This window comes from Myotis yumanensis, unplaced genomic scaffold (genome assembly GCF_028538775.1).
Source record: "Myotis yumanensis isolate MYYU_CA2020_CCGP unplaced genomic scaffold, mMyoYum1.0.hap1 SCAF_11, whole genome shotgun sequence".
Lineage (NCBI taxonomy): Eukaryota > Metazoa > Chordata > Mammalia > Chiroptera > Vespertilionidae > Myotis > Myotis yumanensis.
Genome location: NW_027223762.1, coordinates 42,314,691 through 42,328,442, shown reverse-complemented (window position 1 = coordinate 42,328,442; position 13,752 = coordinate 42,314,691). Strand labels below are relative to the sequence as shown.

The window sequence follows — 13,752 nt, the reverse complement described above, 5'->3', positions numbered from 1 at the left end:
TGCTTGGGAAGGAAGGACACAGACCAGAGGCCGGGGAGGCAGTCTCTGGGGCTGTGCAGACATGGGCATCTGTGGGACTCTGGAGCAGGTGTGTGCATATGCAGTGTGAGTGCTGGGTGTGACACTGTGTGTGGTAGGTGTGGGATGTGCATGTGCTGAATGTGATCTGTGTGCGGGGGGAGGGTGATATTGCATGTGTTAGGTGTAATATGTGATCTGTGTGTGTGCTACTTGTGATTGTGTATCTGTGTTTGTGCTGAGTGTGATGTGTGCATGTGCTGAGTGTGATCTGTGAGCATCTCCAGTGAGCTCATGTGCCTTATACATGTCCTTTGTACACCTGTGTGTGTGTGTTCCCAGCTTGCCTTCCCGCACCAAGACCTCACTCCCACCCACCATCCCCTGGGCTCACCTTCTTCAGCGCCTCCATCTGGCTGATGTCCCTCCTGCGCAGGCGGACCCAGCGCCGCCGCCGATGGGTGTAGTACATCTTCTCGGCAGGGACCCAGTGCCTCGGCTTCCGGTCCGGGGGGATGGTGATACTGTACTCCCAGCCTGGGGGGAAGGGGGGGCACCTATCACTCATGGCCCAGCCACTCTCCACCTCTGCAGAGCTATCTCTCCAGGTGGGGCATGCTCACAGACTCACTGGCGGCCACTGACTCCTAGCCGGTAGCTTGCAGGGAGGGCTAACCCAGGAAGTCCCCAGGCCAAGGCGCCCTGCACTCAGCTGTCCTCACCAGCACACCTTGTGAGCTCGCCAGGGTGGGGCTCACCGGGTTCCATGTGCCACCCACCTTGCTCGTCCACGGCCCGATTGAGGTCGGTGGACCACTCTTCATCTTCCCACTTCCAGCCGAGCGGGCACTCGATGTCCTCCTTGGGAAGCACCTTCTCCCCATTCTGGGCAGCAGCATGAGGAGAGATGGGCGTGAGCAGGGAGGCTGGGAAGATGCCACTTGACAACATACACTCTCAATGCCCAGGTGTGACTCAGGTCGAGTCCTACCCGAGCCGGACCTCACACTGTCCCGCTGGTAACCGAAGCACAGAGGCTGGGGACGTCGGAGCAAGAGAGAAAAGGTCCCGCCCTTCTTTGACTCACAGGTCCCTCTCAGGCCCCAATTTACAGGATCTAAGAAAGCGGAACCCCCCTGCCTGGAGCACCCCCTTACCACGTCCGTGTAGTTGTCACTCATGTAGATCCACTGGCCTCCAGGGAGCCGGGTCTGGTTCTCAAACACCTCCTCCACGAAGCTCAGGTGGCCCGCATCAGTGTCATAGAGCAGGCTGTGGGCGGGGGACAGTCAGCGCCTCTGCTGAAGGGACCCCCGCCCCCACATCCACCCACAGCCTCCAGCAGAGAAGCCCAGGCCTGGACCAACCTTCCTACATCAGCCTCACCCAACCCACAATAAGACAGGCAGAGGGAGAGAGTGAGGAGGGGTCAGGAGCATGGGGAGAGAGAGGAAGGAGACCAGAGAGACCTAGGGACACTCAAGGGCAGATGAATACATCGCCCCCAAGAAAAAGAAAGACCAACTGAAGACACCTAAGCCTGGGGGAAGTTGAAGCTCGATGGGTAACTACAGAGATGGGAAATGTTATCAAGCTGTATGCTTAATAGCTGAGTACAATACAGATCATACTTCAATGTTTTTAACGTTTAAAAGAAACAGTTGCTGAATGTCAACCCAGCTGGAAGAGAGGAGAAAGAGGCAGATAGTGAGGTGGAGAAGGATGATGCTGTTCTGAGAAACACCGAGGAAGAAAGGGCCTCGGTCGGGCACAAGGGGAGTTAACTCAGGAGGAAGAAGCAACTTTCTGTGGTGTCTTGGAGGAAAGGCTGCAACCAACAGGAGCAAAGTCAGATGCGAAGTCTGAAGGAGGCCAACTCTGGTTTAATAATAAAGAGGCTTCCGGTGGTTAGAGCCCTTCCAGAGACGAATGCTGCTAGTGAGCCCCGGTTCTGGGGGGTTCGGGTGGAGGTCCCTACGATCAGGGCAGAGGTGGGGGGGAGCAGGCAGAGGAATGAAAAAGGCCGAGGCCTTTCAGGAAAAGGGCTGAGGCGGAGGGGTCCCCAAGCCCTCCCTACCCACAACTCACGTCTTCTCTGGACACACGAACCAATCTCCAGCCCAGGCCCAGCCGGCCGAGGGGCGGAAGCTGTCCTTGGGTAGCTTGATCTTGCCCGTGACATCAGAAAACTTGGGGTAGGTAAGGCCCGTCGTGCCCCAGTTCCCGACCAGGGCCAGCTTGGTCTGGTTCTCATACTGGAGAGCAAGCAGTAGAGGAGTGAGTGGAGTCCGGTGGCAGCTAAGTGGGGGAGGGAGCATGGGGAGGGTTGCAGGCACTCACAGTCTCAGCAAAGACGGAGAGCTTGCCCTCGGCAAACTGGTTGAACTCCTTCTCATCCACAGAGAGCCCGAACCAGAGCTTCACCCGTATCTGCACTGGCATCCGGACTCTGGGCACATCCTCCATCGGATACTGGGTACCAGAGAAGAACAGAAACCCAACTAGATGAGGCTTAGGGGAGTGGGCATGCCAGCCTGACACCCCATTAGGTGTGTGCCCTGTCAAAGGACTCATCAGCATTTCATGGAAGAGATGTGTGTGATTTATCAAATACCTTCTCCTCACCTGCCAAGATTCCTTCCCATCAAAGGAGAAGACTGCACCCCACCACCACCACCTACATGCTCTCTACAGACACCAGCATCCCCCATTCTCTCCTCTCCCGCCTCATCCTCATTTCTGTTCTCTTCTAGGAAGCAGGGTCCAATGCGATGTTCTGCTACAATGGTAATGATTTCTATCTACGTGGCCCAATATGGTAGACACCAGTCCATGGGCAACTGACCACTTAAACTGTAGCTAGTGTGACTGAAGAACTAAATTTTTAGTTTTATTTCATTTTTTTAATCCTGGGTAGCTTGATCCCAAGGATATGTTTTTATTGGAGAGAGAGAGAGAGAGAGAGAGAGAGAGAGAGAGAGAGAGAGAGAGAGAGAGAAACAGATACAGAGAGAGGAGCATCAATGTGAGAGAATCAGAGATCAAACCCACAACCCAGGTATGTGCCCTGACTGGGAATTAAACCCACAACCTTTTAGTGTCTGGAGCAATGCTCTAACCAACTGAGCCAGCCAGCCAGGGCTTATTTCATTTTCATTAATTTAGATTGAAACAGCACATATGGCCACCATATTGGAGAATACAGTTCTAGGAAGTCTCTAAAGGAGATATGATGATCCAGGTCTGGAAGGTGAAGAGGTTAAAGCCTCCCCCTTCGTTTTCAGTTGGATTTGTTTGTTTGTTTGTTTGTCTGTTTTTCTAGGGTTTTCTTGGCTGGATGTGAGTGTATCATCTGATACCTCTACCCCTTCAAGTGCTTATCAGCATTGTTAACCACTATTCATTGGTCTTTTTAGCCTGAAACTTTCACAAGCTCTGCCAAAAGGGAATAACCACAGTGTCCCAACAGAGGAGATGTATTCTCCCCAACTACTTCACCGTTTGATTGAAATCAGGGTCAGATATGGCCTGCGGGGCAGGAGTGCCTCACCCTTAGAGAAACACATTGCATGGTCCCTTAGAGGAAGGAATGTATTAGTGTCTTGGCTTCATGTACCTGAGCTGGGAGCAGTAACTCCTCTGAGACAGGGAACAGAATGAGACAAGAAAGTGATTTTGATGGGTTGAGAAGGGGAAAGAGAGGCCGGGGTAAGGGGTCTCCCTGATGGAGGAGGCCTGGATGCTGGAGACAGAGCCCGTCCAGGTAAGAGACTGGGGAAGGGGTACCCGGCCAAGGCCATGACACTCTCACCCTTCCCCCAGCCTCTCTGCTAAGGTTCATCCTCAATGAAGCCTGGAGCAGCCCGTGACCCCAAGTGTCACCCCCTGGAAACCTCCCCATGACTGTTCTCTTCAGCTGTCCTCTCCCTGGGGTGGTTAGCAGCCTTTTCCCCTCCAAACCACCAGCCCCAGGGACATGGCAGGAATGCCTGACCCCCCCTTCCCCCGCCACCCCCAGTCTCTCCCCTGCCCTCCCCCAGACGGGGCCAGCCTGCCGGACCCAAAATAGCAACAGCAAATAAAGAAATGTCTAGTTTGGGGCTCCTCTCCCTCTCTGCTGGTGCTCATTTTTTCCAACTTTGGTTTAAGTTAAGAAACACCAATGTTTTCTTGGTCTCTGCTTGCTGCCAACATTTTTGTAGAGCTTGCTCAGGAGCTACTGGCAGGGCTCATAAACTCAGTGGGGAAGACTTCGAGAAACAATTCTATATCTTTTTTTTTTTTTTCCTCTGCTTGGAATCAGGAAAATTTTTCAGTTTGCATTTCCCCAAGGCTGCAGGGCCGAGAGGTCAAAGCCTGGAGCATGTCCCCCAGGCGCCCTCCACAACCCCACCTCCGCTCCAGCCAGACAGCCTTCCCTGGGTAGCCCCACTCAGATGTGGCCGCTCCTTGACTTCCTGTCCCTTCTCTCCTGCCAGGCAAGGAGCTGGCTCAGGGGAAGATCGCAAGGGGGATGAGCCCTGGGTGGCCTGTGAGCAGGTGGGAGGGGAAGCCCACTGCCTGACACACCTCCCACCCTCTTTCTAGGCAAAACTGCCTCTCATTTGAGGTGTCAATTCCCCACGTGCAGACGTCTGCTCATCCCTGACTTTGGGTTGACCTCCAGGCATGGTGGTCATGGAGCCTCCTCTCCCCCAGGCAGCCAGGGGGCTCCCAAGGAAAAGGGGAGAAGCGGGGAGAGAAGCTAACACTCACTGACCACCGAGCTCCGGCAAGACCCGTGACCTGTGTTACCTAATTCAATTCTCAAAACCTATGAAGCCGGCAGCCTGACCTTCATTTACAGGTGAGAAGACAGCCAGCTCAGGAGAGCTCAGGAAATCTGCCTATGGCCACACAGGAGTCCAGCCAGCCCCGTCACCTGTCCACTCACACTGCGCCTTTGAAACCTGTCCTCTCCACCCACGCCAGGCCGGGACAAGAATGATCGGCCAATATATGAACGAGTTGACCAGCAGCCACTCAGAGGTGTGAGGCTGAGGTTAGCCAACAATGACCTGGAAGAGGTGAGGTGGGATGGGTCCTGGTGCGCTGGGAGGAGACAGGGGCAGGGGAAGGTGAAAGCCAGGAAGTGTATAATGCCAACAGGGCCATCTGGAGCCAACAGTAAGTGGTAAGGGGTTCGCCTGCTTCCCAAGGCCACCCCTCCGCTAGCAGGGCAGCCTCAATGACAGCCATCCCAACAGGGACCCTCCCCTTGAGCCAGGGCAGCCATGGCACAGGGAGGAATTTCCCCAAATTATGTCCTGACCACCAGGCCACAGTCCCCAGACCAAAGCAGCCTTGGCTCTATGTCCCCACATTAACCCAGAGAGAGGATGGAGGGTCCCCAGGTACCCACTCACTTCCCTGTCACCCACGGCTGGTCAGGTCAGTCCCCTGAGGGAAGCCGGAGAGGGAGCAAGGACCGGTGTTAGAGGAGGAGGGGGGTGGGGTGAGACTGGGGGGCAGGATACTTGCTCCCGGCTCTCTGGTGGGGCAGAGCCATGGGGACACCTGGTGCCCAGACACCAGCCTTCCCACAGGGAGGAACTTGAACCTCCCTGGGCCATGGCTGCCCTGAGGCCCCAGGTGGAGTGAAAGACACTCAGGCAGGGATGGAGGGGGTCTGTGTCAGGGCCCTTAGAGGCTGGAGGGCAAGCACAGCCTCAGGGGCCGGCTCTGCTCTCCCTGCTCACGCTCTGGACCGGGTGCGTGGGGTCTAGGGAACCCTGTGAGAGGGAGGAGAAGGGAGGGAGTTTTACCTAAAGCCCTCGGCCCTTTTCAAGAACGGAGTCCTCGGACTCGGAGGCAGAGAGAGAACCGGAGGGGAAAGGGAAGAGGACAGGGACAGGCCTGGGGCTGAGAAAATGTGGCCGTAACTTGAGGAGAAAGAACCCACTTTCAGGAAGATCGTCTGCAGCTTCCCGCAATTCTTGCCACAGTAGTTGGCGCCCCGCCGGGAGAAGAGGACCTCGTGGATGGGCACCCGCTGGTACGCCACCCGCTTGTCTCCCTGCAGCATCCAGATCACGATGTCGGGCAGGCTGTTCTGGGGCTGAGAGAAGGTGGCCGTCAGGGTGGGGACCGTGACCCTCCTGGGCCCGCACCCCATGAGCTGACCACCCTGGCTCAGGGCCCGCACAGGTCTCTCCCCGGCCTCCATCCCCAGATGCCCACCCCCGCCTCACCCTGGTGGCCTCCCAGGTTCAGCCGGGCACCTCTGATTTCAGCAGCCAAGAGTCCCCAGGACAGGGGACTGCCCCGGGCTCACAGAGGAGCCTGCCAAAAATCACTGAGCTGAGTTCACATTTTCTGGGAAAAGACACTCCTGCCTGGAGCCCAGAGCTTAGGTTCTTAGATTCCCCACGCCCGCCCCACCTCCACACACTGGGTAGGTGGATGCTCCCGGCATAGACATACATGGAGGATTCCGTCTGACCCAGAAGATGACGTTACACCTAAGATGACTGCCTCCTTCCTCACCCCCTTCCCCATGCCCAGGAGCAGCAGCAAATCCAGAGCAGGGGCCCTGGGAGCCGACTCTCACTGGGCCTGGGGACAGTGGGCTCTGAGAATGGTGACTAGCTCAGAACAAAACTGCCAGGCCGCTGAGCCCTCGGAGCCTCTGGCTGTGAGGGGAGGTGGCTGGTGGGGTACGGTCCATCTCTACCAAGGTTGGTGAGCCAAGTGCACCGGGAGGAGGCTGGGTCTGCCTGTGACCAGGCCTCAGACTCCTGCGGCACTTGCTCAGCATTTCACAGGCCTTGTTCACGTCCGCCCTGCGGCAGCCCAGGAGGCAGAGAAAGGCAGCCACGTGCCAGGTGAGGAAATTCAGGCTCCACGAGGCTAGGAGCTGGGTTTTTCTGACTCCAAAAATGTGTTGCTAACCATAATGCCAGGGGTTCTCAAAGTGTGGTCCCCGGAACAGAAATGCAAATTCCCAGGCTCCATCCAGATATGTCACCCGAGGTGGGGTGGGGGGACTGTGGCCTATTTTAATGAGCCCTTCAGGGATTCCACTGCGCACTCAAATCTGAGAAGGATTCTCTCTGGGCTCCCATACAGTCAACAGCACCTGTTTGACCTGAACCTCTCCAAGCCCTGTCGCAACCTGTGCTGAGTTCTGGGGTTGGTCTGGGCCATGATCTGGGGAGGCATGCCTTGACCAGCCCGAGAAGATAGTCCATGGCCACCGTGGGGGGGGGGGGCGGCCTGTGGCTGAGCAACACACGATCCCCATGTAGTTGGCCTATGCCTGAGACCCTGCTCGGGAACTGACTCTCGGGGACCCACGTCCCAGGTTGCCTTCCCCTCCTGAGTCTCCTTTCCACTTCCTGGGCCTCCCTCCCCCTTCAACAACTCGCTCCTCCAGAAGCCCCTTGCAGGCCCTGCCCTTCTCTGCTCGCTCCTGGGGGGATCCTTCCTACCATCACCGTCCCTTCCCTGGGCATCCCACATGGCTCTGGTCAGAGTGGGCAACAGCTGGCCTGCCTCTGATATGAGTGGACCTATGTCCTCATTCTAGACAAATCTGTGTCCTGTCTGGGCACCCGAGGAACCGGGTCAGTGCATCTGCCCTGAAGGCGGGGAGGGGGGGGGGGGTGCGGGTGGGGAAAGGTGCCCCTGAAGACTAACTGGGGCCTCTTCTCTCTGATTAGATATGACGATGCTCAGAGTTACTGCACATGCAGCCTCCTTGGGTCTGGGCTCAGAGGCAACCACGAGGGCAGGAAACCAGGGCGCTGGCAGGGAGAAGGCGTTAGGTCCCGGGAAAGCAGGCCCAGCACTGGACCTAGAGCCAGGCGCCCTGGGTCCTGGTCCCAGCTCTGTCTCTGAAACACCTTGTCAGTATTTCTTATGCACATGTGGGGACATTTATTGAGCACCTACAGCACACCAGGCTCTGTGCTGGGCCCCGCAATATCCAGTTTCCCGTTGCTTGCTCTCTCCTCCTTCCACAAATGGGGGCGTGGAGGCTCAGAGAGATTAAGTCACTGGCTCATGGTCACTCAACAATGGAGCCAGGCTTGGATCGTGGTCCAGACAGTCCCAGGTCCCTCCCCATTCTGATGACCCAGACAGGAAGGAAGGTGCTTTGCAGGGTGAGCTACCTCATCCGCCAGGGTCCGGAGACGCAGGAGCCAGTCCTCAGCCTGCTCCAAGATAGCGGGGAGCTCATAGTGGCCAAGCTTCAGGTCCAAGGCCGCCTCGGTGATCTGATTCAGGTGACGGGTGCGCAGCTTGTACAGGTACTGGTCCAGGTAGGTGGCAGAGGGCCTCTCTTGGACATTGCTCAGGGGCTGGCTGTGAGGGACAGATGGGATGTACCTGATGAGCAGGAGCCCGGTGCAGACCCCAGTCCAGGCACATACATGCATGAACACACATATGAGGACAGGCCCCACAACAAGCATCACACCCTCAGCCCACCTGCTGGGCACCTTCTCCAGCCTGACCCACCTGCACAGTCATCTCTGTGCAACCTGTTCCGCCCTCACCTCCTCCAGGAAGCCTTCCCCAACCACACTGGCCCACAGGCCACTGCTCTGAAGTCCCGGAGGGGACTTGGAGGGGGGGTTCCTCCCTGCCCCCTGCATCCTCCCAGAGCAGAGGCCTGAGCGCCAAGTTGCCCTTGGCTGAAACGAATCCATTCTGTTGTACGCACACTTTCTTCAAGAAGGAAATTTATGGATCCCTGACAAGCCACTGCAGACGCTGTGGGGAGGCCGGCAGCCAGCAATACAGATGTGTCGACTTGGGGCAGCCCCACACACCCCTCCCAGAACCCTCTGTTTAGGAAGCCTTCATGCGGGGGCTGGGGGGTACAGGGGGGGGCAAACAGTCCCAGAAACACAGCCCTTGGTCCCAAGTGGGGGGCTGGATTTAAACTCCATCCTGTTTGGAGGCAAAGAACTCTGACTGCCCCCCATCCCACTGGGCTCCCGAATAGTCCTTCCTACGGCTCCTCCTCACCATACCACCCCTCCAAGGTCAGTCAGTACGCACGCACGGGGGTCCTACAGGATGCGGTGGGGAGTGGGGAGCTCCCTGCCCTCCCTCACCAGCAGGACCCCTCTAGACGATCCCCGCTGGAGCGCATGGGGGGCTGCCCCACCTCTGCTGAGCCCTTGACTCCCAAACAGGACATCAGTCAAACCCGCTCCGCCAGTTCTGCTCCCACCGCTTGCAGCCCCCCCACCTCATACTCCCCTCCCGGCAGCGTCTCGACTCCGGCTCCTGGCTGATTTATTTTTCTGCCAATTTCCCCGAGCTATGCAGAACCAATTACCGCCGGAGCGCAGCGGCACCGCCGCCGCCAGATACACCGCTCTGGCAGGCCCTCGGCGCACTACATTTTTCCTGTTATTTTTTTTAATTGAATTTTTAGGGTGGGGGGAGCAGTACGCAAACTCCATCTCAGGAAACTTAAGCCCCGGGACCTGTCTCAGGTCACGTACTGCACACCCTGTAGTAATATAATATTTACTGCCCCGAGGGTGCCTCGGATGGGGCTGCCCCAGGCCTGGAGAGGGACGGCCGCCATCCCTCCAGCCCCAGCCCGCTGGAACGTGGCGGAGGGGCATGCTCGGTGGGTAAAGGGGGGCCTGGGCCGGAGTCCTGCCCGGGAAGGAGGCCGGAGAGGGCCTGAGGGTGGGGGCAGGCGGGCCTGGAGTGGGATCTGGATTGCTGAGCCAACCAGAGTGATTTATGCTCCCAGCCTGCGTCGGGAGCTGGGAGGGACTGCCATACAGACCACCAAAGGGAGATTTTCACGGAGGCCACCAGCCCCGCCAAGACTCCCCAAGAAACAGCTGGGACCCGGGACTGCCACTAACATGAGACGCCTCAGACCTTTCCTGCCCCAGAAAAGCCCAAGGCAGAGAGTACGGAAAGCAAGGGAGACCTGGGAGAAGAGTCTGGATGACACTGTACCCCCAACCGGGGCAGCTTGCTGTGGCCAGCCCTGCCGACCTGAAAATGGTAGGCAGGCACGGCGCAGGCTGACAACAGAGCTGAGCTGCTCACACGTGGCTGCCTGTGCCTGCCCCTGCCCCTGCCCCTGCCCCTGCCCCTGCCCCTACCCCTGTCCCTGCCCCTGCCCCTGCCCCTGCCCCTGCCCCATCCCTGCCCCTGCCCCTGCCCCGTCCCTGCCATGAGTGGGTGCCACCAGGGAGGCAGCAGGGTCCAGCCTGAAAGATGAACTGGCCACAGAGTCATTCATTCACTCCTCAGGAGCAGCAGCTCTGCTGGTCCTGGCTGAGTCCAGCCCTGCCTTCAGGGAGCCCCCACTGAGCAGCCTCGGAGTCAGGAGTACTTCCTGGAGGAAGTGGCCCCTCGCTGCACCTGTCAGGCCAAAAGAGCAGGAAGGGTGTTCTAGCAGAAGGAGCCGTATATGCACAAGACGAAACCTCAGGGGCAGGAGGGAGCATGTGCAGGGTGGCTCTGAAGAGGTCAGATGTAGGATCCCTGGGGCCCGCAAGGCAGGGAGTGGGGACAGAGAGACTGTCCACCAGGGTAAGAGCTGGGACTTTTCCTAACCGGGAGACACCACAGGGCTGAAGTGGAGGAGCCGGGCACCGTTTTAGGAAGATCAGGGAATGCACTGAACGTGCTGCAGGACATCCAGTGGAGAGGTGGGGTGGGCAGTCGGGTTAGCGATGAGACAAGAGGGCTGGGCCAGAAGAACAGGGTGAGCACCACTGGCCGTGGGGGGAGAGGGGTTCCCAGGGAGAGGAGGCAGGACAAGGGTCCGATGGAACAAAGGACATGGTGGAGGCAGGGGCAGGGGCAGGGCTGGCTGAGGAGGGGTGAGCAGCCAGGGTCAGCCATGGCGAGCTGGCTCGGGACCCGGACCCGGCTGCCCTGCTGTGATGACGCACAGCACAGAGCCAAAGGGGAAGGAAGCCCCTTGCTGTGGCCCTGGGGCTGGTGGGGGCCTCGGGTGGAGCCTGAGGGAGTCAGTCTGGTGAGGGAGAGCCGTTCCTGGGTTCCTCAGAGGGTGAGGGCCTCCTCCAGAGCTCCTGACCTGGGACCAGTGCCTCGAGGCCCCAGGCCCCCTTCTGTCCTGAGGACAGTGGCTCGAGGGGGCCAGGCTTTAGCAGAAGCGTTTTTAGCCAAGTCCTCCGAGAACCTGCGAGGGCAGCAAGGGCAGCCCCGCACTGGGTCCACTCGTCTGAGATGTTTCAGGCACCTCAGACCTGCCAAGGTCCACACAACTCGTGAGTCATGAGCGGGGCCCTGGCCCACCTCCGCACCCCAGCTGGCAGGCCCGGCCAGTGGGGCACAGAGAGGTCCGCTGAGGCCTCCCCATGGTGGCCGTGTCCCTGTGTGCCCCTCCAGCCTCCCTCTGCCCTCTGACCTCCAGATCACAGCCACGGGCACCTCCACATGGCCAGCCCTGAATTCATGTCCTCCAAAAGCTGCTTCTCCTGCTGACCTCTCTGGACGGGCCCTGCCATCCACCCAGCTGGCCTGGCCAGAGCCAGGGGATCATGCTCCACCTTCCTTGGGCCCCCACAGCCAACCCCCCATCACGTCCTGTCCTTAAGGAGCAGTAGAGCACCAAGGGGCTCGGCCACCTACTAGGAGTGTCAATCTGGCCAAGTTAATTAACCTCTCCAGGTCTGTTTCCTCCTCTGTAGAATGGAGATCATTCTACTTCCTACCCCATAAGGTTGTTATGATTAGTTCATACGTGCTCTTTCTGGGGTTGCTGTCGTCTTGATGCCTCCTGCGTAGTCCACGCTGCCCTCTGCTGCCCTCTGCCCCCTCCCCACCCAGAGTCCCTCCTTCCGTGTTGCCTGGTCCAATCTTCCATCACCACCACCAGCCCATCCCTTGAACTGCAGCCACAGTGAGCATCTGAACCATGGGGACCACTGTGCTCCCAGACAGTTCCCAAGGCTGAGTCCCCCTTCGGGGACCCCTGAGGCCTGTCTCGTTTGGGCTTGAGCTGCCCGGTGACTATCCCCTCCCAGAGGCAGCAGGCGCCTCAGGCTTCTCTGCCTTTGCCTGGGGGACCCTCTCTCCAGGGCTGACTCCTGGTCCTCCCCCTTCAGAGTTCACATCGGGCATCTGCTCCCCCAGGAAGCATCCACATTAGAGTTGAGTTACATGCACCTGCTCTGAGCTCCTATAGCTCATGCCTCCAACCCGACACACCTGACAGCATTTGCTCACTCTCGCGTGAGTCACGTGAGGGCTAACGCTGCCCCTTGTCAACCTGCTCCGCATGCAAGCCTTCAGGAAGGCTGGGGCATGAAGGAATGACCCGCCTGCAATCCCACCACGGGTGAGGGGAGAGGGAGGCGATTCTTTGGGGAAATCTTTGTCCTGGTCTTTGCCAGCCGAGGTACAAAGGACTAGGACAGTGATGGCGAACCTATGACACCCGTGTCAGAGGTGACACGCGAACTCATTTTTTTGGTTGGTTTTTCTTTGTTAAATATATAAAATAAATATCAAAAATATAAGTCTTTGTTTTACTATGGTTGCAAATATCAAAACATTTCTATATGTGACACAGCACCAGAGTTAAGGTTTTTCAAAATGCTGACACGCCGAGCTCAAAAGGTTCGCCATCACTGGCCTAGGAGGACGCTGCAATGGGCGGCGGGATGGTGACCCAGGTCTCCGCATGAAGGCACTGGTCACACCTTCCCTAGGGGGTGGGCTGACAGGACTGAGAGGCACACAGAACGCATTTGCACATGTTCACACTTGACTCGGTAGGAAGCAGAAAGGCCACTTTTTGCTGTCAGGTCCCTGTAACAGCTGAGAAAACTAAGGTCCGAAGAAGTGAAGCTGCCCAGAGCTGCAGGGCTGGTGAAAAGGACAAAAACCTACATCTCCTGACATCTCTGCTTCTTAATAATAATCATAGTTACCGTGTGTTAAACATGGGGCCGGGCGCCTTGTGTGTGCGCTATTACAAGTTAGTTATTCTCCGTGTCCGTTAAAGACGAGGAAACCAAGGCCAGAGCAGGTGGGTGGTGAGCCCCAAGTCACGGCCGCACGGGGAGGAGATGCTGAGGTGCACCGTCTCCCGGGCCTCAGAGCCCCTGTTCTCCAGCACCCAAGGCCCCCTTTTCCTGACCATCAGCCACGTCAATAGACGGCCAAACAGAAACCATGGTCCCCGACATGGCCTTGGGGGAAGGAGGGATGCCGCCGTCACTCCCCCCAGCCCGCTCCTCCTGCAGATTCCATCAGGGAAATAAGAGGTCGGGGATCAGAGACACAATGCTCCCCATTCAGGTGAGCGGCCGCCCAGGGCCCACAGCTGCCGCTGCTGCAGGGAGATTTATGACCTGCTCTAAATGTCACCTTTTCAACTCCCCGCGCTGGCTCCACCACCTCTGGACTCAGCATGGCTGGACTGCTGGCCAAGCAGGGCCGGGAGACATGCCGCCGCTCACCGCCACCCACGAGCACTCCCGGGACAGGGCCTGGCTGCGTCAGGAGGGTGGGCGTGGGTGCCAGGCACCCCTACCTGCAGTCTGCGATAAGCTCATCCATCAGCTGAGCCACCAGGGCGTCCATGTCCTCGGAGGAGCACTGCACCTTCAGGGCCAAGTGGACTTGCTCCAGGCCGGCTTCCTGGGGAAAGGCGGGCAAGAGTCAAGGCGGTCACTGCAGGGCCAAGGTGCACCGTGGACCCCAGCCCCAAGCCCCGTCACCACCCCCAGGCCC

At 58.3% G+C, this 13,752-nt stretch overlaps 1 protein-coding gene across 19 annotated transcripts in view; it reads right to left on the bottom strand.

Moving 5' to 3' along the window:
• Positions 1 to 13,752, bottom strand: part of DYSF (dysferlin) — a 200,321-nt gene that overhangs the window by 93,135 nt on the left and 93,434 nt on the right. For all 19 annotated transcript variants that reach the window (XM_070429442.1, XM_070429443.1, XM_070429449.1 and 16 more), the window contains 8 exons: positions 13,553 to 13,659; positions 8,172 to 8,364; positions 5,960 to 6,115; positions 2,359 to 2,490; positions 2,107 to 2,273; positions 1,176 to 1,290; positions 798 to 903; positions 413 to 555 (listed from right to left, as the gene is read on the bottom strand). In XM_070429442.1, coding sequence (XP_070285543.1) covers positions 413 to 555; positions 798 to 903; positions 1,176 to 1,290; positions 2,107 to 2,273; positions 2,359 to 2,490; positions 5,960 to 6,115; positions 8,172 to 8,364; positions 13,553 to 13,659 — 1,119 coding nt within the window. The remainder of the gene's footprint in view (positions 1 to 412; positions 556 to 797; positions 904 to 1,175; positions 1,291 to 2,106; positions 2,274 to 2,358; positions 2,491 to 5,959; positions 6,116 to 8,171; positions 8,365 to 13,552; positions 13,660 to 13,752) is intronic.